Genomic DNA, 27694 nt, shown 5'->3' with positions numbered 1-27694 from the left:
TCAAAGGCCACCGCCGCACCTCCGACTAGTGCGGTTGGCTGTGTACGCCGCGAAAGAAGTTTAACATACAGTGCATACATAGCCATCGAAGCACTGGCAAGCGAGCACGTGTTAAGGGTGGCACGGCACACAAGCGGTTGGTATGGCCAACATGACACCCCCCCGGCCACCATGGTCTCCCCAATGCCCACGTTTACATGCCGCAACAGGTTACTCAACGGAGGGAGGGCGCAGCACCGGTTTCGATATACATCACTTGCATCAGAGGTTCTAACCGTGGCCAGGAATTATCACATTGCTGCAGTGATATTAGAGTCGAGGGGATCTCCTGCGGGTGCAATGGTCCAGCGCACTGGACTCGCAATCCAGAGGTCCTGGTTCGATCTCTGGTCGCCGATTCGATCTCCCAGTGAAACAATGGGGGCAAGTTAAACACTAGAGTTAGTCATTTGGGAGGTCGCATGCGGTGTGATAAAGTGTGGGTAACTCCCATCTCTTCCAAGACGCGCTGGCCAATGTGGAAGAGTACGTCAAACATGCTATATAGAGGGGTTCTCTATAGCTCCTTCTCTGGAAGGCCCTTCCACCAGCAGTGACTTGAGCAGGTAATTTAAGGGCCGTGCATTTACCATGCATCACCATTGTCTATACTTGGGTATCCAATTGGTCACCATGACGACGAGAGCCCCCACAACTTTACACTAAAGTTTCACTCACATTGGATCATCTTTAGGAGAATTACAGTGCTCCACCCCCCCAACCCCATGTTAGAGACAGACGGACAGAGCAAAAGCCATGCACACGTTCAACATTTGTCGGAAAACATTAAAGATGATGCAAAAGAGATTGCGTGCTTACCTGGTGAGCCAGGGAGACCCGGCTGCCCCTGTGGACCAGGAGCCCCAGGCTGCCCATCCCGGCCCTGCTGCCCTGGGAAGCTTAGTCCTGGGGGTCCCGGGTCACCCTTCTGGCCCCTTTCTCCTGAAATCCCTGGTTGCCCCAGAGGGCCCTGTATCGTGATACCTGAACAACAACATTTCGGTCATTAGAATCTACTTACAGCAAGCTGGGGCATGAAAAAAAGATCCCGCGTTTTATTTCACACATCTCATTCAAAGCCGTGAGCCGTGTGGACAGGAGTCAAGTTGCACACGAAGGAGGTAAAAAGTAAAGTCAAAGCAATGTCATGACCAAACGAGCAACAAGTCTATCCCATAGGACAGCCAGTGTTGACTCCCCACCAAAGTGGCATCTGTTTTCTCTCCCCAAGAGGGACGATGGGCTGTGTTAATGCCCAGCAAAGAATTGAACTGGCAACCATAAATAAAATTAATAAGTTGATTTTTGTATTTTTTTAGACCGCCAAATGGCTGAAGGAGGCGATGATCGAGGGATGATTCTTTGGAAAAAGATAAAGACGGAAGGAAAAAAAAACAATGACAGCGCTAATTACGATCTTATTCGTAGTCCAGGAATTGGCATCTGTGTTCGTGCGGCAGGGAATTAATCCGCACCGACATCTGGCGGCATTGCTTTGCGCTGCTTTGCAGGGACATACTGCACAGTTTTCAGGGACATCGGTCTCCCATGAGAATTAAGTTGGGGTTTTGGTTTGTGGAAAAAAGTGCCAACCCTAAGTGGTTTGCAGTGAGCAATGGGGCTGAAGTCATCTATGGAGGATGACGAAAAAAATGCAGTTGTAAACAGCACCATGACTGAATTGGGGAGAAGACGCAATAGGAAGACAGGGGTAAGAGAGTGCATGTAATGAGCGCACGACACCATAGTGATGTTACCCTTGACATCAGTGGTGGTGAGGTCTCATGTCATCTCAGATTACTCTATCAGATCAGATGTAGTTCTCCTTTCTCCTGGTATTGTGAGATATTCTTCAACCCATGCATCCTGGTTTTTTTTTTGTTAAACCTTAAGAGGTGAAAATCCTCACCACCACACCTATAAACTTCAAGAACGTAAGTATATATTGGCATCTCAAACAGATGATGTGAAGATTGCGCGCTTGCATGTTTGAAATCTGTGCTGTAACGTTCAGAGGAGTGGTTACCTGGGGGACCCGGTGCACCGTTCAACCCAGGTGGTCCTGAGATGGAATAAGAACAGAAATTTAAAACCTTGCATCACTACTTGCAGCAATCGCACGCAAACACAATTATAACAATTATGTACATTTGGTATGAGCGCCGTTTCGTATAGTGGAAGGCTATCATCACGAAGGAAGGCGCTGCTATGGTTCATGTACACAGTCTGTTCTGTGTAATCCCAATTGATTAATTTGCGGAGTAATTTTTCCAAATTTGGACCATGATGCCAGCACACAATGGCCCGCTTTATTCAAGTGACATCACGGGATCCTTTCACGTTCACCGCGAAGCAGACGGCACGTACTTGTGCGGTTGAGACTCGCGCCGCGGTAATAACCAGGGCAGCCTGCAGGTTTCAAACTGCGGGCCTCTGCGAAGGACCGGTAAACGCGCCACCACTCGGCCACGTCGCTTACCCAAACTCGAGGTGCATCGATGCAGTGGTTCGTCGATTCGTGTCGACTATTAAAGGTCGTGATGCGTGCACTGAACACGGCGTGGAGGAATCGATTAGTTTATCATTCGCACACACGTATGTATGCAATGGGGGTCACGTGACCCCCCTGCAGCCACGAGTGGCCGCTACACTCACCGCAGTGTCAAGATAATTAATTGGCTCTTGCGACTGTGGTGTGAATGAACCTCGCGCTTACAAGCAACACACACGCGAGAGTTTTGGCATTCATGGCAGTGGTGGAGATGTGGCAAATTTACTCAGTTAAAGCAGTAGCAAAATAAATCATCAGGCAACATACCTCCATTATGCACCTGCCCTTCCCACGTACAAAAGAATGCAACTATTCTTTTCAGCACATCACATCAGCCACACAGGTCCTTCTGATCGTGCGTAATCTTAGCAGCAATTATTCGACAAAAGCAATCCCTGGGTGGGATTTGACATTCGGTGTCTAGTTAGCCAGGCTCGCTTGAACCAATGCTGGTGAAAGGTCAGATGCCAATAGGCGAGGATGCTCTCTCTGTTAAATATGGGTCCTAGTTTCACACAAAACCATATTATATCTTATCGAAGATTTTACATGGCACTTTTTGTCAAAGCGCTTTACAATAATTTTAAATTGTACATTAGTTATTGGCTGATGGGGAAAGGGGATGGGGTTTGAGTGTTAGGGAGGGGAAGGGATGGCACGGAAGGGCGATGATAGGGAAAGAGGGGGTGGCAAGGTGAGGAAGGGGAAGGGGGAGGATGGTGAAGGTTTTAAGTATGCGGACATGAAGCAGGAGAGGGATACGCTCTTGAAAAAAGATGAGTCTCAAGGAAAGAACGAAAACTGACAACCCAGTCATTGTCATTGTTGTTGAGAAGATAAGAAGGCCGTGTGGTTGGTATGTGTAAGCAATCGTTTTATTTTTTTACGTGGAGCTGCAAAAAATGTGAAAGATTTTGCTTGCTCATTCATTCCGTTACTTATATTCGCTGCGACGACGCTAGCGGTTGTTTTGTGTTGGCGAAAAAACCCTTTTCCGATTCCACTCGACGCGGGAGGGCCGTGTGGCACAGTTTGGCGCCACATATCGCAGACTTGCGGTCGCGTCACTACGGTTCTCTGCTTTAAAAACAACGACGCCACGCCTCTCTAAGTAAAATATTAACGCTGACCGCTCGCGCATTCCGAGATTCGGCGGTGAACGGGGGCCCAGCCTGCAACTTGCAGACGTCTCGGAGTGGGAAAGGGTTAAGAAGGATGCGTTGTGACAATGCATTTACCTGTAAAACCAGGTTCTCCTTTTTCTCCCGGTGCGCCAGGAAATCCTGTGTCACCTTTGGACCCAAAGCCATGTGGAGGTGGTTGGCCAATAACCTGAGAGGACCACAGATATTGTTCATACAAGGCCTGCGATGCGGCACACTGGAGGCGATGGTTGCTGGATCACGCTCATTCTACAAATGTTTTACGCCACCTACAGATCTCAAGGTCCGCTGTCTGCTGGCTCGCGACTGGATTCATTCCCATCCGTCAACGGCACCGGAGTGCTTGGCCTCTTGACACAATTGGGTTTTTTTTCTTTTTCCGTCAGGCCCTCCCACACGTATATAGAGACCCAATCATTAATTAAAATTTGTACCAAACGTATGAATACTGGACCACAGAGCTCAGGTCAATTGTTGGCACCAATATTTGTGCCAAATTTCAGCTTTCCATTCCATCTAGAACCGCGGTTCTCAACATTTTACTACAGCCTTGCACCCCTTTGGTTCTCAATCGTAAACCAAAAGTATAATCTTAATAAAGAAATAGGTACTCTTTGGTTTTATTCGCTGCTGTGAATGTTTCCCCCTGAAGACGGAAGCTTGTGTTGCCTCCGAAACGTCATGTTTTATTTTTTTCTTTTATTTAATTTTAATTAGTGTTTTTACCTACGTGACTTAACCGAATAAAACCAAAGAGTATGAATTCTTGCAGTCATGAAAGCTTCAAATCTAGAAAGAAATAGGTTTCATAAAACAGTAGTTGTACTTACGTGGCCATGCTTAGTTTGTGTTTTCGATGATTTACCTTCTAAAAAAATATCTGGCCATGTCTCCCAACCCCAGAAAGGGCATCACGCACCCCAGGGAGTGCGTGCACCCCAGGTTTGGAACCACCGATCTAGAACTCAACTAGGATTTATTTCAGTCACTCAGTCAGGATCGTAAATACTGTACATACTTTACATATTGTATGTGTACATAGAAACTCACCTGGCCAGGGGGCCCTTGCAAACCAGGGTCTCCTTTTGAACCCTGAAAAGAAAACATTTATAAAACAGGACACCTTAACACACACTTCATCCAATATATATTTTTCACACTTTATTTCACCGATGAACATCCACAAAATCGATAATGAATCTCTCCAAGGCATCAGTCAGTCTGATCCTTTATATATTTTTTTACCCATTTAAGGACCCATTGAGACTACAATTCCTTTAATCGAAGGAGATGTGGGTTACAAAGGCAAGAACACAATAACAAAAAGCCAATTTCACAACGAGAAAATTAACTGTACGATGTCATAAATAAAACAATAAACGTAGTCCATTTTCTTTTACAAAAACCGAATACTTGGGACGTACGGACTACATTGCAGTCGAACAACGATCGCAAGCAATTGCGCTCACATTTTTCGTCGAATTTTTAAAAAAATCTTTTATCAAAGCAGAGTAATCGAGAGGCAAGACGAGACTGTCATCGCAGAAGAGACACCGGACTGTTCCTTCGTCCGTGGCGCATTACGGCCAAAGGAACGCTCCCTTCTCAATCTGTCGCTACTTCTTGGCACAAGACAAAGAAAATGAACGGTGTGCTTCTCAGGGCACGAGGGTTTAAATCCAGCGAGAGAAATACAGGCGACGCAGGCGGTGATGAGAAGGAAACCGGCCCTATTTGGACACGTATATATTTGGACACGTATGTAGGATGAAGAACAGGATCATTAAATGTGTGTAGTTTTGGAAAAATGGAAGGAACCGGAAAGAGTAGAAGACCTAACGGAGAACGGCTTGACGACGACAACACAAAGAGAGATTGGTGCCAGAAAGATGTGGCCACTTCTTGAGCAAATTGGCACAAGACAGAGGCAAGTGGAAAAGCATGACGAAGTGTGCAGTGGACACCTGCGGGCAATCTGCCCATGGATCGTGATGTTGATGAAGTTCAAATAAAGGTAATGACCAATCCTTAGTAAAAAAACCATTTAAGATGAATCAATACACGTGTAACAATATCACGTAGCAGACAATACCACCCTTTACAATATCTTTCTGTCCACGTGAACAAAAACAATTCCACATCGCATTGGCCACACAGCCTTCGGGGAGTGCATATACACAGGGTGTTTAAATATTTTTTAAACACTTCTGAGCAATTGCAACAGTACCACAATAAATGTGCCTCCAGACTCTGGATACCGCCTGGGGAAGATTCCAGGCACGTGTTGATAATTAGGGTGAACAAGTGATGACTTTTTGAAGCTATTAACATACATTTGTTATCATGTATTCATTTTTTTCCATTAAAAAAACGATAGTCCCATATACGTGTTAAAAACATTTTCAAACACCGTGTTTTATGCACGGCAGACTCATGCACCGGTTTTGACATTAAATGTCTCAGGCTTGCTTGAGCCGATATGTCTAAACAGCAACCTCAAGAGCAAGAATTTATTATCTCAGCCCAGACACCAAAGCCTGCACCAAAAAGAAACATGATATATATTTGATTTTTCAACATAACCCGACTAAAGGATTAAAAGTGAAAGCCGAGCTTTTGAATATAGAGGTATATGCTTTAGAGGGCATTACCTTCTGTCCATCGAAGCCAGGGTTTCCAGGAAATCCAGGTGTCCCTGGCTGACCCTGGTGGAAAAACGAAGTTGATTTTGGAGCAATTGCAAAATTAAATGTTCGCTCCGTGTGCAGAATGCCGGTGACCGTGGGGCATAAATTGATGCGGGGATTTCACACTCACCTCCAAACCCGGAAGGCCGGGGTCTCCATCTTTTCCCGGCTTCCCCTAAAAGGACAAAGCAGTGAGTGACGTCCTCTCCCACAATGTGGGCGTGCGCTTCACCAGCAACCCGTGTCGCTATTTTAGCCCCTACACCACGCTCAAGCCCTCGCAGCTGCCTCCCCGGGCAACTCCGCCAGGTCCACCTCTCCCTCCATATGCCCCTCTCTCACCGCTTTCAAATCTCTCCGAAAAACCTTCCTCTTCAACCCCGTGCTTACAGAACCCACCCCCCACCCCCCCCACCCCCCACACTTTTTAAGGCTCCCTTTCTCTCCTAACCCTTTGCTCGGTCCCATCCTGTGCCCCCTCCCGGTTTTTTTTCCCTTCTCCGCATTTCTGCGCTCCGAGACGCTTGTCACGTAGCGGGCGCGCGACAGGAGCGAGGTTGCCGTTGCCGCCGCATCGCACCGCAAGCGGCGCTCGGACGTTCCCCCCCGTGGAGACGCACCGACGGCCGAGTGTTTGCTCCTCACGCCGCATCTCCCCCGTCCGTCGGCACACGCCAAGGCTCGACGAGTCGTAGGGGGGCGCCGCGCTCGCTGCTAAACGTTCCCGCTCAACGCCCGTGCCGTGCGTGGAGAGAGGGAAAGGGACACTCACGCGTTTTCCAGCCTCCCCCGGCTCTCCTTTTTCTCCTGCCAATCCAAACCCGGGCATACCCTGAAACACATGGAGAGTCGTGAGTGGGGAGTCGTGAGTGGAGAGTCGTGAGTGATGAGTAGAGAGTCGTGAGTGGGGAGTCGTGAGTGGAGAGTCGTGAGTGGAGAGTCGTGAGTGGGGAGTGATGAGTGGAGAGTCGTGAGAGGAGAGTCGTGAGTGGAGAGTCGTGAGTGGAGAGTCGTAAGTGATGAGTAATGAGTGGAGAGTCGTGAGTGATGAGTAATGAGTGGAGAGTCGTTAGTGGGGAGTCGTGAGTGGAGAGTCGTGAGTGGAGAGTCGTGAGTGGAGAGTGATGAGTGGAGAGTCGTGAGTGGAGAGTGATGAGTGGAGAGTCGTGAGTGGAGAGTCGTGAGTGGAGAGTCGTGAGTGGAGAGTCGTGAGTGATGAGTAATGAGTGGAGAGTCGTGAGTGATGAGTAATGAGTGGAGAGTCGTTAGTGGGGAGTCGTGAGTGGAGAGTCGTGAGTGGAGAGTCGTGAGTGGAGAGTGATGAGTGGAGAGTCGTGAGTGGAGAGTGATGAGTGGAGAGTCGTGAGTGGAGAGTGATGAGTGGAGAGTCGTGAGTGGAGAGTCGTGAGTGGAGAGGGATGAGTGGAGAGGAATGAGTGGAGAGTGATGAGTGGAGAGTGATGAGAGGGGAGTCGTGAGTGGAGAGTGATGAGTGAAAGGGCACCCCCCCCCCCCCCGCGGGGAGGGGGGCGGGTGCCCTTTCCAATGTTTGAGATGAGATGCGATGTAAAGTGCGCTGAGGTGACCTGGCATTCAAGGGTGCCATGTCAAATACACATCGTTAACACTATCATTGTTTATCAACTAAAACAACTGGCGTCAACGCAAACTTACCGGAGGACCTTGAAGACCATCCCTGCCTGGAAAACCAGGGGGTCCAGCGTCTCCCTGATCAGACGCACGAGCGGGAATTCGTTAGCGCCAAAGCCGAAACGCCAGTGTGTATTTGCTCACCGCGCTGTCCGATGGCCGTGCTTTTGAAACAGCTGGGAGCGGGGGGGGGGGTGTCTCTGACATGGAAGAGCTTCTCATCCATGGGGGAGCTTCTCATCTCATCGATGGGAGGGCTTCACATCCATGGGGGAGCTTCACATCGATGGGAGAGCTTCTCCTCAATCGGAGCACTTATCCATCCATGGGGGTCGGGAGGGGGTGGTGCAGTGGGGGCCAGACAACCTCCGCCCAGTGCTGCATTTCAGCTGGAGCTGTCCGAGGCTGAGCTCTGGAAAATGTTTTCCCCTCCCTGAATAACTCTACACTTTCCCACAATCATCACACATTTGCACACAACAGATGGCTCATTGATCCCTTTAAGTAGCGAGATGTTCATTGTCTTGTTTTGGGCTCGTGCAAAAGCCTGTGCATCCGGAGCTACCGTCCAACAGCTAAGAGGGTGGTGAGGTTGAAGAACCCCCTCCCATCCCCCTTCATTACACCACCCACGCCCCGAAACCTCCCCCGTTGGGGTAATCGTGTGGGTGGGTCGAAAGGGAATTTGTTTTGTTGTTGTGTAGGAGGAGGATTTCAATAGAGATTCCGGTGCAAAGCAGTGACTCCGGATTGGACGGCCCAACCACACGAGGAGCTCACCGAAAGGTCACTATTGCATCGAAGACGAACACCGTCTTCGCGACGCTTTGACCAAGGCCTCCGAGCCGAGACCATCAGGACGTATTGTGAGACTCTCAGAGACGGCACACGGGGCACAGCGATGTCGCTTTAACACGCCAATCAGACGGCAATGTACAACGAACGTTCGATCCTCGCCCCAAATTTATCTTGCAGCTGCGCTGTTGGGTTTGAGGTCACGTGACAAACGACGTTTTCAGTTGGGCACTCTGACAGCTGCCAGCGCCGTCGCCCCCCCTGTCCGAGGAAGGGGCCGGCAGGAGGTCTCAAGAGCTATTTCTGAAGATCTAAATTAACCAGCCAACAACACGCATCCTTTCACGTCTATACAAAAGCAAAACATTTAAATATTTCCTCACACATACCATCAGCCACGCAGCCTTCTGAGAGTGCGCAGATGGTACGGTGTGTCCGCTTGTATATGTCTCGCTATTTTAATTTTTCACAACGACATTTTCCGCGTTGTTATTATCACCTTATTGCCTTTGTAAAACACTCCCTCCGGCGGCTTTTCCTGAGCGGGCGGCCCTGCAGGAGGCCCCGGAGGGCCCGCGGGTCCGGTGCTACCCTGAGGTCACGAAGGGGGCAAACGAATACCGTGAGCAAATGGCGAAATAAAGGCAGAGAGAGAGCGAGAGAATGAGAGAACGGGAGTCCCCACCCCCACATCCCCCACCCCACCGGCACTGAATGTTAAAGCTGAGGAAATCGAGAGAGGAATGAGCAGAATGCGTCACGAGAACAATCAATGAGGGAAAGAATGCATTCGTCGACGTTTCAGGCAATGGCCCTTCTCTATGTAGTCATGCTGCGAATGAGGGCCGTTGTTCGATACGTCGCCTCGTACTTATTTTCTTTGAAGGCCACAGTGAGAGTGACGACCGTGTTGAGTTTTTCTTCATTCTCGTCTATGTGTTGATTGTGTGCTCATGCACCACTGCCAATTCAGCAGCAGCAGCAGCACATGACAATTTGTGTAAAGGATGAGAGGTTGACAGCATTCACCACAATGTAAACAAAGCTGATTCTTGCATCGAAACCAGGCGCTGAATCACAAAAACTAATTGATTACATCGCAAGGTAGTGAGTGGGGTGGGGGGGGGGGACATTACACTTCTATATATCACGATTTGCATGTAATTTATATACTTTTTTAAACATCTATTTTTAAATAATCTATTTTACAAGCACAATTTAGTTCGTGTAGTGCAAGCATGAGAATTTATTTAAAATCCATTTTAATCTATGCATCGTTCGATACGCAGCCCTAGCCCAGTAATGTTCACAGCAGCAACTCACCTTTTCACCCTTCTGTCCTTCAAAATTCAAACCCATGGAACCCTGTAAAGTGAACATTTGTACAAATTACACAACCAACCTTGGACATGTCAACATTGACGGGTGTTTTTTTTGCATGCAAAAAAAACCGTGATTTCACTTTTGCAAATATTAACGGAGGCCGTAAAAAAAAAAGTTTAAACACCGACATTTACCTTTGGGCCAGGGGACCCGGGTGAACCAGGTGGGCCCTGCACGCAACACACGACAGCATCCACAGAGATAGGCAGATGTTTTTCACGTCTCATGACCGGGTCCACCCTCTGAGCATACACAGGCCTTGAAAGCTACGCCGGCAACTGACAGTGGCCACAGCTGGGAATTGAAACCGAGTTCACTCCGTGTTCGACCGCACCTCCGATGAGCAAGGGTCGGCTACGTACGGTGCGAAAGAAGTTCAACACACGTGCACACAACCTGCCGCACTACTGGAGATCGAAACACCCTCTCATTCCCGCTTGTTCCCGCGCACGGCTCCACTTTGGAAGTCCCTCCCCGTCGTCTGTTTCCCAAAGTTCTCAATCAATTCCAGAAATCTATTAACTCTGTGCCTGTGCTGAGTAACCGTGGTAAGCAAGAAAATGTGCCACTGCTCCCTACACACATAAACAAGACATAGATCCCCCGTATAGCCTTCAACAGACTGTTTGGGCAAGTGCTGTTCGCGAGCGCGTACACGGGTCAGCACGGCACACCAGAGGGCGGGTGGCCAGCATCACGCCCAGCCGCCTTTGTCTGATGTGTGCACATTACACCAGGTTCTCATTTGAGGCTGAGTCGACCTAGAGGAGGCCCATGATCAGATCAGACAATCGTCACCGGTGTTGGCCGTGAATGGGAATTGAACTCGGGTCGCCGAGTTCGTAGCACAGAGCGCTAACCGCTGCACTAATGCTCCCTGCACAAATACAAAAAATGCAAAGACACAGACACAACACTCACACATACAAAGACACGGAAAAATACACACGCACAAATACTAATACAAACACTCACATATCCACGCCGAAAGACAAAGACACACGCACAAACTCACAGGAAAACCTCTTGGTCCAGGTGGTCCAAATGGTCCTGGCAGCCCTGAGCTCCCAGGCTGCCCCTGAAACACAAACACACACACACATTATAGCACACACACAGACACAGTATAGCATACACACACACGCACATTATAGCACACACACATGAAAGCATACAAACACACACCTTATAGCATAAAAAAATAAAGATCCCCCATATAGCCTTAACAGACTGTAGGGGCAAGTGCTGTTAGCGAGCACCTATGAAGGCCGGAACGGTACACGAGGGGGTGGGTGGCCAGCACCACGCCCGACCGCCTTTGTCTCCCTAGTGGCAATGTTTAAACACCGCACCAGGTACTCATTTGAGGCTGAGTCGACCTAGGGGAGGCCCGGGACCGGTTCAGATAATCGTCACTGGTGTTGGCCGTGAGCGGGAATCGAACCCGGGTCGCCAGGTTTATAGCGCAGCGCACTAACTGCTACACTACCGCTCCCCACCCCTTATAGCATACACACACCTTATAACATACAAACACACACACATAGTATAGCATGCAAACACACATAGCATAAAAATTGCCTTTATTCAGAACAGCCTACTGAATCTCAAGATTCCTTGTCAGGAGAGGGATGGGATGTCTGGCCAATTTCATTAATGACTACTTGGGCATGTCAGAGGAAATTCAAGTATCCAGACAAACCACGCATATATTCAATCAGTGCCATTTGAAGAAATAGCTCTCCTTAAATGTGATTATTGTTGTTTACCAGGTAAAGCTCACTGAGATATTAGCTCTTTAGCTCATCGAAGGGGGAAGTTTATAATTTATAGTAGCAGCCAAATAATCTACACGCATCTTAATACCTGTGGAGCATGAAACCGGGACAACTCGGGAGAAAAATCCACATGACTACCACGGGGAGAGAGAACACGTGGACTCCAGATATACAACGGGGATCGCCATGGTTTGGGATTGAACCCACAAACCTCTGGCGTAGCAGGTGAAGGAGATCACATCAAATCACTGCAGCACCCGAAAGCAGAGATATCTCTCTACGTCTCTCAAGGAGAGATATACATTTAAGTATTAAGTTTATTGTCATGATTACACTAATATATCAATGAAAATAACGTAACATTTGTGTTATTAACTCGCTTCCAGAAGGGTTCTGCTTAGTTGTCACAGCAGGGGGCGATGATGCTACGTGTTTACAATGGAGTAATTTTTTTTTTATTTGGCAAATATCGATCATGGCACCGGCACACATGGCCTACTCTCGGGATCTTTAAAAGGCGTGGGGCTCAATCTAAGAACCTCCGCAAGAAGTGGCGAACACTCTCGCCGGGCCGCGTCACCCCCACTGCTCCTCATGAACGTGTTGCTCTTCGTTGTCGGGACAATGCAAATCCGCTTTGACGTTATTTGGGCCTCAGAGCCTGGGTTCAGCAACTGTGTGAAAATTTGTAAAAAGTATAAATCTGTGACCCCGTGCACCACCAGCAAGCGAAACTCACGGCGTGCCCCGGAATTCCAGGTAAACCAGGGTCGCCCTTCTGCCCCGGAAACGAAGAAAAGAACTCTCCAGGATCGCCCTGCGAGAAAAACAAACAAACACAAAGACGAAGTGGCGGCTTTTATTCAACATCCTCTCATTGTTGCAGCGGCAGGCTTGCGGCCCCCGCGCACGAACCCACTGCTACTGCCGATGTGACGGAAGACCCGTGGACTTTTTCACGACGATAACTTCCTAAGCAGCGGACCAATGCGTTCTCAAGGTGAGCCAAAGTAAGCGATCGCGTCTTACAAGCGCCCCAGGCAAGAGTTTTTTATATCCTTTCCCCAGGGTCTCTCACGGCCTCGCCAAAATTTTGTCCGGAATGTTCTGCTTTTGTCACGAGGCGTTTGCCAAGCAATTGACGTAGAATGGGCAAACAAGGCCACTGCAAAATTGAGATGCGGAACAAAAGCATAATTTCGGTTGCGTTTTGTTAACAGCAAAACAAACACAAAGATCCCCCTTGTGGCCTTAGCAGACCGTTGGGGCCAAGTGCTCTTCACGAGCAGCACTTACGAAGGCCGGCACGGCACACGAGGGCTTGGGTGGCCGACACCACGCCCGGCCACCTTTGGGCTCCCGCATTGGCGACGTTCACACGCCGCACCAGGGGGGGCCCAGGACCGGTTCAGATAATCGTCGCCGGCGTTGGCCGTGAGCGGGAATCGAACTCGGACCCGCCAGGGTTCCGTTGCGCGGCGCTCGTTAAACCGTTGCGCCGCAGGGCGCAAGTTCACCCGCGGCTGCCCGGAATCCAACGGCGTTTGTCGTTGACGCGCACACCGCCGGTTGCGCAGCACCACCCAGACAGACGACGCTTGGATTTTGTGTGCGGGGGAGGGCGGGGGGAGCGTTTAATCGAACCCATGAGAGTCTTGTACACCCTTGGCCGGATTGCATGTGAGGTCGGGGGCGGGGGGGTAGGGGCCCCCTCTTTGTTTGTCTTTTCAATTTCTTCCTTTTTGCCGTTTTACCGCCACCCACGCCAAATGGCACGCGCGCCCCGACGTTATTAGCCCCGGGCACACTGCAGGTCTCGCTTTTAAGTGCGACGTAAGAATCGAAAAGGGGGGTTACGTTTAAAAGTCGACGCACAGCGCGCACGGTTATGGCCTTATCGACCAAACGGCGCTGGTGCTACGGTCTTGCATTTCGACCGTCATGACAGCGTTTTTATTTTGATTTTTGCGGGCCCCTTAAAACACAATTGCTCCCGGAGGCCCCTGCTTTAATCCATCCTTGTGCCGCCTCTATCCAATATTCAGGCGTCAGCCGAGCTGGCAATAAGAGACCCCCCACTGACGGGTAGTGAAGGGTGCTTTAGAATTACGTGTGCAAACGTTCATCGAATGTGAACACGTTTGTGGATGTGCAAACTATAGTTTTATTCGTAGGCGGAGATTGACTTCTATATTTGGGGGGGGGGGTACAGGCGGTTCGCCTTTTCTCTCACATTCACATACGATTAATTTATTAATTTATTTTTATCTTAATTGTAAACTACTGAAAATAAATTCATAAAGGTGTCCAGTTTGTGGGGGGCGCTGCCCCTCCCCCTCCCCCAAACTCCGCCCATGGTTTTATTACATGGGAGTTGTCTGTATGATTTAGTAAACGTAATGTCTTCGCGCGCCTGCATTGACAAGACACGGGCACAAGGTGGCAACGTAGCCTAAATTACATCTACACAAATGGGAGCCACGGCGTATCGGAGCGCGATTGCTGTGGTTGGTGTCTTAATCGTACAAGCACATGACCGACAGACGGCTTTACCTTCATGCCTGGCAGTCCCGGTATTCCCTGCAAAGAGAAAACAAATATCGTGACGCGTCAACAGAGACACACGCCCATCAGAAACAGCTCGCCCGTCAGAAACAGCTCGCCACGATGGCCTCGTCATTCTGTCAATAAATACGATGTCATGGGTCCCCTCCGCAGCCGAATAGGCTTGTTGGGGCAAGTGCTGTTGAGCGAGCAGCTTATTAAAGGCCGGCACGGTCCACGAGGAAGTGGCGGAGCACGAGCCACAGCCAGGCCATCCGCCGTCATCCTCGCCGCTGATGTTTACGCACCGCAAGATGCGGTGGTTTATTAAGGCCGACTTTACCGATCGGAGGCCTGATAGCTCATTCATCAATAATAATTGTAGAGATAATTTTTTTTGTTTCAGGCCGAAGTGTTGGGTTTTTGTTGTTGTTGTTTCTTTATTGAGCTTGTGCACCACTGCCAATGCGGCTTCCACTCGTTCACGTATTGTCGAGTGGAAGCCCAGAACTGGTTCACATATTCACCACAGTTGTTGGACGCGAACGAGAATTGAACTCGCGCAGGGAGCAAAAAACCACTTCGCCACCGGCTCCCCACTACGCCACCACTTTGTTCGTAACTCGCACACATGCAAATGCTGCAAGAAAATTAAAAAATAAAAGTTTTTGCATTCCTGTACGTGTAGATTTTATTAAGCTAGGCTGGGTTTAATTCACCCGAAGGCCCCGTCTGCATGCCAGGGACGCCTCGAGTAATTGTATTGATGTTGGGCCAACTTATGTAATTCTAAACAAGTACACACTCAGCCTGTGCAAACGTGAAGCTGCTTTGGGGCACAGTGGCGAGATGTTATCTTCCTTATCCAGTTGTTCGTTCGATCCCAACCCTGACGACTGCTGCTGGAGATTTGGAGTTTGCATGTTCTCCCCCGTGATCGTGTGGATTTTTCTCCGGGTCCTCCGGTTTTTCCCTCCGCATTTAGAATCAACATTCGTTTAGAGCATTTGGCTGCTATACATTTCCACGTGATAAGCCGCTTCGGTGAGCTATCATTTGTGGACAGGTCGCTTCTAAAAAACAGAGCTATCGCTCGGTGTGCCTTACCTGGTAAAATAAAAAGTTTAAGTTTTTACTTTAATGTATATTTCCTTTCAACAATAGCCATTGTTCAGTCACAATTACATCGATACAAAATAAGAAGGTGACTTGCACAAGCAGCATATCTTTTAAGAGCTCATTCTGCACTGGTGTGGAGAATTATGGGTCATGGGGAATTATGGGTGATGGAATATTGCGGAGCATTATGGGTAGTAAACATTACAATGAAAACTATCCATAAATGTATAATTCACTTTTTAATACTCTCTTAATTATAATTAGGACTCTTTCAATTATAATAAAACAATTAAATGCACGTATCATTAATTTTTTATGCTGTGTTAATTATAATTAGAACTGTCTTAACTATAATAAAAACATGAACGCACTTTTAATTCATTTTGTAATGCTGTCTTAATTATAATTTTTTTTTATACATTTAAGTTTTATGTGGAGATGCAGAACGGGGAAGTGGAGATGTTTATTTTATCTTTTTCAGGGTCTTTAACCTTCAAAGGATTTAAAAGACGGAAAGCACTTACCGTTGGGCCCAGTAATCCTGGTAATCCCGGACGGCCAGGATATCCCCTCTCTCCCTGTGGCAAACACGGCAAAAGCCAGTGGTGTAAACTTGAGACGAAACTTTTCTGGTCTGTGGCTCTAGTTCTGTGTGCAGCACTAATCCCTCTGTTAAAACGTTTACTCACGAGGGTTCGCCACCGCCTAGCCTGCTGTGTGTACGCAGGCTATGAAAACACTCCTGAAACAAGAATGGGGTTGTTGTTGTTGTTATTATTGTGCAGCTTAGGACTTTGTGGAAGGGATGACTTTTAAAACAAGTTTAAGTGATTTAAATTGATCGCCGAGGCTGCTGCTCATCTCCCAATTTACAGCCTTGGGCAAATTAGTACCTATAGTGCCTATTTTATCGATCCTCGAGGAGATATGGGCTGAGCCGACCCCCAACCAGGAGTTGAACTTCCAACCTTCCGATTGCGAGCCACTCGCCCTGCCGCTGGCTAAGGTTTAGCGTCCTATATTTATTTCGGTGCACTAAGTGGGGTAGCAGCAGCTGCATTCAGGCACTGTGTGAATGGAAGTCGTACGATGTATGGTACTGTAATACGATTTGTGGGTCATGCGATCAGTGGTCAAATGAAAGATCTCTGTGCGCGTCTTATCGTGACACCGAGAAGGGTTGGTTCGGAGTTACTGGGGGCACAGCCTTTAAAAGTTGGACTTATTTATAAGACAACAATGCCACAATATTAGAATCGTGTACACAACGTAAACAATCCACGATTCGCAAGGCAAAGGGGGTTTATCGAATACGTCAGCTCATGGTTTTCAAGAGAGAAACGGCGTGCGATTAGTTTACACATGGCCAACTCGTAGCATATAAGGCACGTTACACACACAGACTGTGGGACACCACTTTAAGGTTGCATAACCCCCCGAGATATGAATCTCAATGAAGCAGTATGGCAAAATAGAGTTATTACCATTGTTAGTAAGGGTATCGTTTTCAAGATAAGGCAAAGCGAACTTCTTGGTAAACAAACTCATTAGGTATTGTTGTTGAGCTCTGCGAATACTACATATACACATATATGGACCTCTGCTCAAGCTATTTTAAACCTTCTTTGGTTCTTTCGGTAAAGTCACGTAGAATGAGAATAAAATAATAAATTGAGAATATTATTGCGTTATTTTATTTTATCAATTTATTATTTTATTCTCATTCTACGTGACTTTACCGAAAGAACCAAAGAAGATGAATCCTTGCAGTCACGAAAGCTTTACATCTATTTTAAACCGTCAGCCAATGGGTTTTTAAGGAGGTTAAAGGCTCAGACTTGGAATGGTGATAATCCTCCTGCGTGTGCTTAAGAGGGATAGGCGGTAGAATTGCAATGGGGCTCTACGTGTTCCAAATAAACTCAAGAGGGCCCAGAGTTGACTTGTCCTGCCTCGCCTCGCCCCTTCCCATGCCTCTTCAAAGCCAACCTAACCCATACCTTATCACTTATCAGCCTCACTTAGCACCTTGTCCAAATATACCCTACGGTATCTAGAAATCTCATACATTTCATTTATTTTATCTTGCCTTGCAACGTTTTTCATGTGTCCCCCCCCCCATACAGTATTTGTATTTCATTCACCTCCTGCAAGTCTGGAATGTTTCTCAGCGGCTATCATTATAATTTAATGGACGTTATGGACATGGCACGGTAATTTATGTTAACAAGAGTGAAATATTTAGCACGTGATTAAATAATGATGGATGCACTTTTCAAAATGAGCATGCCTTGCTGATTGCACTTGCGCAAATCTCTCTACAAAACATCCCCCAGGCATAATTCTTTAGCACTCGTTTAAAATTGGTTATGTGCCACCCGATGAGACGGTACAGAAATAGCCGGGCGACTGGCTCAGCGGGACCATCCGTGCAAATCGAATAATCTCAAACTCAAACGGTGCACGCAAGCAAAAACAACAATTAAAAGTCAGACCGGGGACCTTACCTTAGTCCCATTGCATCCTGGGATACCGTGAGGCCCTTGAGGGCCATCTTGTCCCGGCAAACCCTGAAAAGAAATGAAATGTAAAAAAAAAAAGTTTGATATTGGACATTTTCATATATAGTCCACATTTTTTTTCCCCACTTTGCTCATTTGTATTTACATATTTAAACTAAAATATGGTGTTGGGTTTTATATATATAAATCTTACCGGGATACCCGGTGTCCCAGGAAATCCTGGCATTCCTGGGGCACCCTGAAGGAAACAGAAAAAACAACATTCACATGTATACTGTATCTAAATAAAATAAATCAACTAAATTTAAAACAAAACAAAAACACAAGCGAGGCTCAGGGCAGGGGGGGGGGGACATCGGAGAGAGAAAATCAGTGTGCTGATAAAGCAACCGGGGCCTACGCACCACCAACAACAACAAAAACAACAATTGACCATGATCCTCAGGGGCATCCAGGGCAGCACTAACGAGCCCCAGGGCATCCAAATTATCCGGTGTTGATTTTTTTACGCTAAATATATACAAAACACTTGTTACTTAAACATTATTTTTTAAACCGCATTAAAGGGGACTATGTATGCATGTTGAGCTTCTTTCGCACCATGGTACGTAGCCAACCGTGCTAATTAGAGGTACGGCAGAAGGACAAAAAAATAAACAAGAAAACTCAGTTCTAAATAAATGCATTTTCAATCGAGATTCAAAAGGGCGCAGCTGCAGGAATGGCGCCACGTTTACAGCAGGAGGCTCCAGCGCTCTCCGCCTCCCTCACCACCCTCTCTTCCCTTCTTTATATTGATCTATCCCTTAAGCTTGATATTTTTTTACCCATATATTTTGCAATAGTGTATCCATCAACTACTATCCTGCCCGCATCCTTAAAACCTTAACTATCCTTCCCCTTCCTCACCTCGCCTCCCTATCACCATCATCACCCTTCCTTGTCACCCCTTCGCCTCCCCAACACTCAAACCCCATCCTCTTTTCCCCATCAGCCAATGACTAATGTACAATTTATAATTCTTGCAAAGCGCTATGCAACATCCTAGATAAGATAAGAGGTGAATTCGCACGTGATCCTGCAACACTTCTCGTGGTACACTTTGTAAACATTTGTAATCATGCGAAATGGGTCTATTATAGCAAACGCAGGCCTTTCAGTAAGAGACAAAGATCCCCCATATAGCCTTAACAGACTGTTGGGGCAAGTGCTGTTAGCGAGCACCTATGAAGGCTGGCACGACAGATCGCACCAGGTGCTCATTTGAGGCTGAGTCGACCTAGGGGATACCCAGGACCAGTTCAGACAATCGTCACTGATTTTGGCCGTGAGCGGGAATCGAACCCGGGTGGCCGGGTTTGTAGCGAAGCGTAGCGCTAAACGCTGCACATGTACACGAGGCGCAGATATCGGTCCACGAGACTGTTACAATGTTGATGTACTGTGTAACCTTGGCTACACGATACGTGTTTATATCCGCGATAATTCCGACCCATATAATTAAATTAATACATTGAAGCAAAAGCACATGGACAAATATCAAGCCACCACCCGCACACACACAGACTGCTTACTGTTTGCTCATGAATTTGAAAACGCTAAGCGATGCTGTGAAAGGGTTCCATTCGAGCGAAATAATCTCAGCCACTCGAGGTGCCTTTTTCCAAAGAACATTTGCCGATTGGAAAAATATTAAGGCTGTAGTGGCCATATTTCACAACTCTGCATAACGTAATAACACATGAGACATTTAACCCACCCGCCCCTGCTTCTGGAAGATCTCCAGTGATTACGATGTGTTTTTTTTTTTGCCAGGCAGGCCCGACTCGGATGACACGCACATTTTTGCTCCATATCGGCGTTCCGTCTCCTGCGAAGTCATTGGTTAGGTCCATTACCTGGGAAGCCTGACGCAGAATGCCATGTGTGTATGTGTGTGTCCTCTTATTCATTAGAGAAAACGAAACAAATATAACCTATCTATGGTGGGGCCCTTCTTTTGTGCGAGGCCTAGGACAAAATCCACCCTTTGCCTACCTCGCCACACTCCCACACCCCCCTGTGAGAGGCCTTGCATTCATAACATCTGCCACAACACACCCACCCTCTAAAGGTCGCTGCCTACTCGGGGAGGGGGTGGGGGGGGGGTAGAAACATGACAAAACGTGGACAAAAAAATGTAAGCATAGTGAGAATTGCAATCTCGGAGCTTTTTGACCAGAGAAAATAAATCCAAGACAGAGCATTGCGGTCTTGCCTGAGGGATGACCTTGTGGAACTATGTCAACACTGAGCTATGCAAGCATACAGGGTAGATAAAAAAAACAGAGGCGGGCGAATAGAAATTATACGAGACCACGTTAAGTTTTGAAACACGACATTTTCGGCATTTGCGAAAATGCAGGATTCAACGTGCAAGTTGCCGAGCGTCGATTTTTTCATCGGTTTAAATAGATCATCACGCCCACGGCGCACACATTGAATCGTGCGTGATTGAGATTCGTAGACGTCGCGTGGAATTGATTCACATGATTCCTGCCGCCACCACAGTAACCACGATGCCAATAAAAACAATAAAATGAATCGTGACAATTCATCGAATCGCAAGTTTGGGGGGAGAGCTGCTGCACGCCTTATATTTACCGATGGGAATTCTCAGAATCGATTTGCTGGAACAATGACTTTTAATACGTCTGAATAACTGCCAAATCGCTCTCCGTGGTGCTAACGTTAAAAAAAAACCGCCACTTTTTTCAAATTTTCTTGCTGTGGTTGTCACACCTGATGATGGTTGCTTGTGTTGCAGTCGAAACGTCGTGAGAATTTTATTGTCTTATATTTTTATTATTTTATTGTTTCCCTTCTACGTGACTTTACCGAAAGAACCAAGAATATTTTAAGACGTCGTTCAAGATAATGCACTCAAGCAACTTACGCGATTTCCTTTTGGTCCATACGGGCCAGAGTCTCCAGTGTCGCCCTGAAAGTAAAAGGTCAAATAATGTTAGTGGAGGCACGTTCACACACATTGTTATTACGTTACAGGTGTGCCACATCACTCACTGACTCTAGCCTACCATCAACCGGCAGTGTCTCATCATGAGTTAAATTACTACGTGAAATTAGGCTGGTATTGCTGGCTATGACAGCATTTTTTTTTCATTTACGGAATGTATGGTAATGTATATGCTTAAATTGAATACCAACCTGTTAAGTATTTAACATTGTCTTCAGAAAGCTCAGAATTTAAACATATATCGTATAAGTTATCCTTTGCCAATAGAGGGTCGTGTTTATAAACAATAGCCAACATCTAAACCATTTGAGAGAGTCCTTAATAAAACTCCCTACGAATTAAATCTTAAGCAGATTTGTAAATATTCAGTGTTTAAAAAAAGTTAAACTCATGGAGTGCAAATAAAAAAATTTGATTTCCTAATTTGCATTTCTTGAAGACGAAAAAACCTCTACACTTTGCTAAGGGCACACCGTTTTTTGGACAAGTCCGCAAGGAATAGAATAACATCCTTCTTATACGAAACTTGTGACTGTGCGTCAGCAGACCCTGACACTGGCATGTAAACAGTCCAGCCCTGTATGCGAATGTTAGGAAATTTCAATCAAACGAGCATCTGGCACAGCAGGTATATAATGTCACCTTCGAGGATCTGCGAGCCAGCCCACAAACACTCAAATCCAAGGCAAACAATGCGGGCCTGTTACAAACTGCTGCCATGTATCATAGCGGGTCGCCACGGCACAACCTTGACCAAGTGTCTCGATTGTTCGACGTTACACCACCCCGTTTATTGATCTATTATTGGAAGAGGCCACTGTTCCCGCAGATGTTTTGCGCTCATCTTGCCATTACCATCATCAGCACGGAAGCCGGCAGGGGCACAATGACCTCTTTCAACGGGGTGGGTATGGCAATATACAACTGTGCCACCCTCCTCTCCTTCCTCCCGACTCGCTTTTACTGAAATAGCTACGGATGTTTTTTTTTAACCCGCATACAATAATACGTATGCTATAACGATATTTGTTATTCTAGTTGCACCCAGGGGCGGAGCCAGGATTTCAAGCCGGGGTGACATTCAACAAATTTTAATTTCAAGAATGATTTAGAGAGTCAGGCTGTTGAACGAGACGCCATCGGTTGGCGACACACTCTGACAATGCAGTTGCACGGAGTCCGCCAGACCGAGTGTCGTGCACTTACACGCAGAATGTCACCCCTGTCACCCCCCCTGGCTCCGCCACCTGGATGCACCGTGTAGTGGGTTTAGAGGAAGACAGTCTTACAGTGACGTTATTAATAAAAAAAATATTAAAAGGTGCAATACTCACAATGAAGTTACCATGTGCCTTGCTTTAATGGGCATGTTCAGGAAGAAACACCAGCAGTAGCGCTGCTAGATTTTACACTGTGTATATTTTTCGTAAATGTGTTTATCAATTGTAACAATGTTTTTGGGCATTTATTGGTTCATCATTGGATTATTTTTTGTCGAAAAATTGGGCCCCCCATTGCGTCTCGTAACGCTGCCGCATAACCCCCCCCCCCCTAATAGTTGCGAGCCTGGACGCCAGTACTCCATGTGCTCGTGTCGTGCAGAAGGGACTCCACAGCGTGCCGCGTTTTTTCTTTGGCACAAACAATGCCGTTAAGAGGCCAATGGAAGGAGAGCCTCTAACAACGCAGGCAAAACCACTTTTCTCAACAGTGAACTTTAGAAAGGGGCCCCACAACTGATTAACCCGACCCCGGCGGCCATGTGGTTGGGAGCGGTTTGCGCCGACAGAACACGCAGAGATTGTGAGCTTTGTTTCTCCTGCTGCCTCTTGTGCTCCGGCGGGCGATGAATATCGTTTCGCTGTTGATCGCTCTGACTTCATGGCGCTGCTTAGAGCTCCTGCTGCTTTACCTTAACTTAAAAATGTAATTACCACTTGTTTTGCCGGAACATAAACTTATTGCATTTAGGGAGCGGGTGGAGGGGGACAATATGCGCTCCAGGAAAAAAAAAACTCCCACTTGCTCTCCGGATGAGAGTAATTTTTCAGGACTGACATCGAAGCAAACCGCACGTTTGGTGAACTACACAATTAAAGTGGCGCTTCACTGGGAAAAGAATAGTCTTCATCAACCACGCTCTAGCCACTGCTGGAAAGAAGGCTTCCCACCGGCTCTCGCCATTCCTCGTTTATTCTACGTTCTCTCGTCCTGTGTGCTCACGCTATCTCTCCTTTGGACGCCATTCCGTTGCCAGATTTTTGTCCTTGAGCCGTCTCATAGGCGAGATGTGTCCCCGCCCAAAGCCAAACTCGCAATTCCATACGAGTCAAATATCGTCGCTGCCAAACAACCGGGTTGTTTTGAAAAACACGTGCTCCTCCCCTTTTGTATCCCTTGAATCAGATAATATTTTTTGCAAGAAAATTCAAAGTGAGGATGAGGAGATGGCGTGACAAGAACGTTGGAATATGTCCCACAGGCCGCCGTCTGCCAAGGAGGTAATGGGCTTCTGAAGTTGCAGAAAAGGATTTTACTCTAACGTTTGGTGGGGGGGTGGGGGGCGGAGGTCTTCAAATCAATGTCAACTTTTCAAGACTGGGTCATTGCCTTCCAGAAATGTTCGTTAATAATTATTAGAGCACTCATTAACAGCATGGTTTGCAGTATATATAATAAACTTGCTTCATGGAGCATGATAATGTAATCATTCATAGACATTGAACTGGGATAGTCATTATAAGTAAAAATATATTCATCAGCAAAAATATTTTTAAGATATGGTAAGAAAATTCAAATATAATGTTGAGGCCTATTGTCGGGCTTTTTCTGGTTAACGCTTCCCGTGATTGCACAAAACATCACCTAAGATTAACATTTTGCCTCTTTAGAGCATTGACATTGACCAATCCGTTACAGAGTTTTTGTCACAAGAAAAATAAATGTGTCGGAGCGAACGTGGCGCATGTGTGTGTGTTTTTGAATGGTGATAGGAGACCACAGTGGCACAGAGCTAGCAAGGGTTAAGAGGTCGGGAGGAAAGGGGCCATGGGCGAGGTGTGGAGATAATTGAACGTGCCTTGAGACCCCTCAGGCCCGGCTGCCCCTCGGGCCCAGGAAATCCGGGAAGGCCTGAAGGCCCCTGCAGTCCAGGAAGGCCCCTGTCTCCCTGCATTCACAAACACCCACAACAAAAACCCAACGTAAATCACGGGCGGCAAACACACGCGCAAAAAAAGAGAAACCAAAGCAAACAAACCGACTGGGCCCTTTTTATTTACCGGTTCTCATCCTGGTCAGCTCACAGCTCAAAATAGAAAGCCCCCTTCTCTGTGCATATTTTTAGCCTGACATCACAGCATCCTGTTGAGGAGCATTTCAATTGGAACAATGCTGTCTTTTTGAGGAGTTTTTTTTTGTTAGAGCATCCGAACAAGGGGGCATTTAGTTTGTTTGCAACACAAAAAAATGGACTGCAGCTACCAGGCTCAAATCTAGAAAAAAAATGTTTCGATTCTTTCAGAATTCAGAACTACCAGACATCTCCCCAATGTCTCATGACTGGACCTTTACAAAAGCCCCTCACTTCAAAAAAACTCCACATCATCCGTAATACCCCCCGCAATAAATTCCTCACCCGTAAATGCAACCATGGCACTCCAGCTCACAGATTACCCACCACCACAACCAGCTCGCAATCCGGTCTCGAGTTAACTACAAGAATTCGCCCATACTATTTGGTAAGATAAGGAATTGTGTAAAAAAAAGGCTTATACCCTTATCTGGCATAAAGATGTTCAAGCACCACCATAGAGACACGAATTACGAGGTATCGAGTCTGCATTAGCCACACCTACTTGCGGTAAAAAAGACAATGAAAAGAAATATGCTTCTATAATGTACACATTATTCCTTGAAACTGATTGGCCTGCACCAATGCTATAGAGGACAGGCTGCTAAAATGTGAACAGTAGAAGGACAGTGAACAGTAGAAGGACTTGTCTAGCATTGTGCAGGGTGTCTTGAGATGCGTGTGCATTTAGGCACTCATTATCATCATCAGCAGCAGCCATGGTAATCCACTGCTGGATGAAGATCTATCCAAACAGTCACCCCCTCTTAGGGTCCTGCAATGTGATAATCCACTCAGCATCTGCAAACGAGCGGAGTTAAATCGCTCCATTTCTGCGACCACCTCGGACTAGATGCTCTAGAGCCACTATGAAACTGCATTGCACCGTAGGTCTGGCATGGCTAGCGTCATTCCCCGGCCCTCTTCAGGCTTCAAGCCTCGGGCCTAAAAAGAGTTGATGTCCTCCCGGGCACTGACTGTGACCTTACTTACCGCAAACAGCCAATTACGGACTGGCGTGTTTGTGCAGTCATGTGTGACCTGGCTGATACCACCACACTGACCACACATGCATTTCACTCACAAGCCCTGGGGCTTTGACCTGGAGTTTCAGAGGCGCTGGCTCAGTACCCAACATGGGCATTAACCTCAGGGCTGACCAGTCACCTCAGCCTGCCCGAACACTCAATGATAACAAAACTGGCCAGGTGGCCCCAGCGATAGAGCGGTCAGCTTCGCAATGCAAAGGTTGCGAGTTCAAATCCTGGTTGGGGGGGATTTGACTCAGCCCTTTGCCGAGCAAAATCATCTATTTCAAATTGATGAATCGATGCATTGTTAAACGCCCCCCCCCCCAATTCCATCTGCTCGAGCGCACAGTGGAGTGACGGAATATGCACAGCAAGCTCGATTTAAGCTCAGCAGTGGCACTTTCCCACCGTTGCCCTTGTACACATGGTTTAACGTGTGTTTGGTTCGATGCTCCACGTGCCATAGGATCCGTACGCATGTGTTTTTCATTGCACTAATATTAGGGGTGGAAAATTGTTTTGGTGGGGGTCCCCATGGTCTGCCCTGGTTCACGGCGGCAGTCGAATGCTTGCAGCCAAATTTTCCTCGCCCAATGCAGTTGGATGACTTTGCGAAAAAAAATGGGGTTGCGTATACGTGAAATGCTTGACAAGCTACCATTAAATAATGAAACTGATCAAATTTTGTTGAGTGAGAGTTCCCTTTGACCAAATGTTATTAGGATTTGGCTACTTGATGGGCAAGAGGTGGCAGTACAGCAAAGGATGATTTATTTGTGTGAAGCTTTGAGTGTCACCTCTCCTGTATGTAACATTTCCATGAGTGCTCGGATTTCCTCCCCCACACAAACTCATTCGTGGAAATTGTCAAACATCCCAACAACGCGGGACCCTTCGGAAAAAAGAGACTTAAGTCTAAATGAGGCCTTTTGGGGGGGGGGGTGTAAACAAAGGGCCTTTGCATAATGTACAACAATAGAATGCTTTCAAAATGCGAACCTTTCAATGTAAAAATGTAAAATATAAAAAACTGAACAAGTAGATTTTTTGTTAAATTGGCCACTTTCTGCCAACTGTGGCTCAGTGGGAGAGCGAAAGTCTCCCAATCGGAGAAGTCCACGGCGGTGCTCTTACGGATGCCCCCCCCCCCCCCCCCGCCCATAGGAATGTGGAATTTCCACCATTAGCTCAGGGCTGCGAACAGGAGATGAGCAACAATGTCTCAATGCTCTTTAATGGGTTTTTCATTGTTCAGGAATCTATAACTTTGACCCTTTGTTGTCGACCTCTGAAGGGCAAGCAAGGACAGTCTGATCGGAAGCTCGGCTTCATTCGTAAACACGACACTCAGCACACACCGTGTTAGACAGACGCGGGGCGGGAGAACTCCGTTCTGAGACTCATTAGCCACAGAAACACCACGGACTTCCCGCAGAATCGCAAACAGCTGCAAAAATTCACATTCTGCGCGGAAATCCCTCCAGTCCAGCGGACAGAGAATGTGTTGATCTCATTCGTCCACATCTGCTGAGTGTTTCATAGCGCTAAGGGCACCGCTCTAATAGAACGTGCTCTTACGTCGCGCACGCGCTCACGCATTGGTGTACTGCAGTACCCCCAACACATCGTGCCGTGGTGCAATTGCGCAGAATACGGAGCAACGAATTGCGAGGTCATTCCTACATGCAAAGCATGCTGGAACTCCCCATGTATGCGTGCATGTACGTTGAACTTCTTTCTCACCGTACGTAGCCAACCGTGCTAATCGGAGGTACTAAACACAGGAGGGTCCTGGTGTGTTTTGCTGTCGGAGACACTTGCGCTTTCGTGTTATCGCTTCAGTAATGTTCGACGAATAACGAAAATTTCAGATCCAGCAGTTTCTGTGAATTACGAGTGAGCCCATCACCATCTGCGTGACGGCTGGAAAGAAATGGATTTAACAACGTGCAACTTGTGCGTCAATACATCCAAACGAAGTCATTCATCTCATTAAGAAGACTCCAAGGATCATGACTGATTGCCCCTCTGCCTTTTCACCCATTTGCAGGCCAGAAAATGAAG

The 27694-nt window shown here is 47.2% G+C and overlaps 1 protein-coding gene across 1 annotated transcript in view; it reads right to left on the bottom strand.

Annotated features, from left to right (window-relative positions):
- LOC116952474 (uncharacterized) overlaps nucleotides 1–27694 on the bottom strand; it is a 140847-nt gene that overhangs the window by 46251 nt on the left and 66902 nt on the right. Inside the window, exons 3-21 of the mRNA XM_032971856.2 lie at nucleotides 24327–24416; nucleotides 21167–21211; nucleotides 18425–18469; nucleotides 18217–18279; nucleotides 16234–16287; nucleotides 14600–14626; nucleotides 12786–12863; nucleotides 11284–11346; nucleotides 10403–10438; nucleotides 10209–10250; nucleotides 9385–9477; nucleotides 8115–8168; nucleotides 7213–7272; nucleotides 6571–6615; nucleotides 6405–6458; nucleotides 4804–4845; nucleotides 3829–3922; nucleotides 2066–2101; nucleotides 859–1023 (exon numbers count right to left, since the gene is read on the bottom strand). Of these exons, the coding sequence (XP_032827747.1) occupies nucleotides 859–1023; nucleotides 2066–2101; nucleotides 3829–3922; nucleotides 4804–4845; nucleotides 6405–6458; nucleotides 6571–6615; nucleotides 7213–7272; nucleotides 8115–8168; nucleotides 9385–9477; nucleotides 10209–10250; nucleotides 10403–10438; nucleotides 11284–11346; nucleotides 12786–12863; nucleotides 14600–14626; nucleotides 16234–16287; nucleotides 18217–18279; nucleotides 18425–18469; nucleotides 21167–21211; nucleotides 24327–24416 (1186 nt within the window). The remainder of the gene's footprint in view (nucleotides 1–858; nucleotides 1024–2065; nucleotides 2102–3828; nucleotides 3923–4803; nucleotides 4846–6404; nucleotides 6459–6570; nucleotides 6616–7212; nucleotides 7273–8114; nucleotides 8169–9384; nucleotides 9478–10208; nucleotides 10251–10402; nucleotides 10439–11283; nucleotides 11347–12785; nucleotides 12864–14599; nucleotides 14627–16233; nucleotides 16288–18216; nucleotides 18280–18424; nucleotides 18470–21166; nucleotides 21212–24326; nucleotides 24417–27694) is intronic.

This window comes from Petromyzon marinus, chromosome 47 (genome assembly GCF_048934315.1).
Source record: "Petromyzon marinus isolate PM22_M1 ecotype Great Lakes invasive population chromosome 47, UKy_Petmar_22M1.pri1.0, whole genome shotgun sequence".
NCBI classification, from domain to species: domain Eukaryota; kingdom Metazoa; phylum Chordata; class Hyperoartia; order Petromyzontiformes; family Petromyzontidae; genus Petromyzon; species Petromyzon marinus.
The sequence above is the reverse complement of the archived record's forward strand: the minus strand, read 5'-3'. Positions and strand labels throughout refer to the sequence as shown.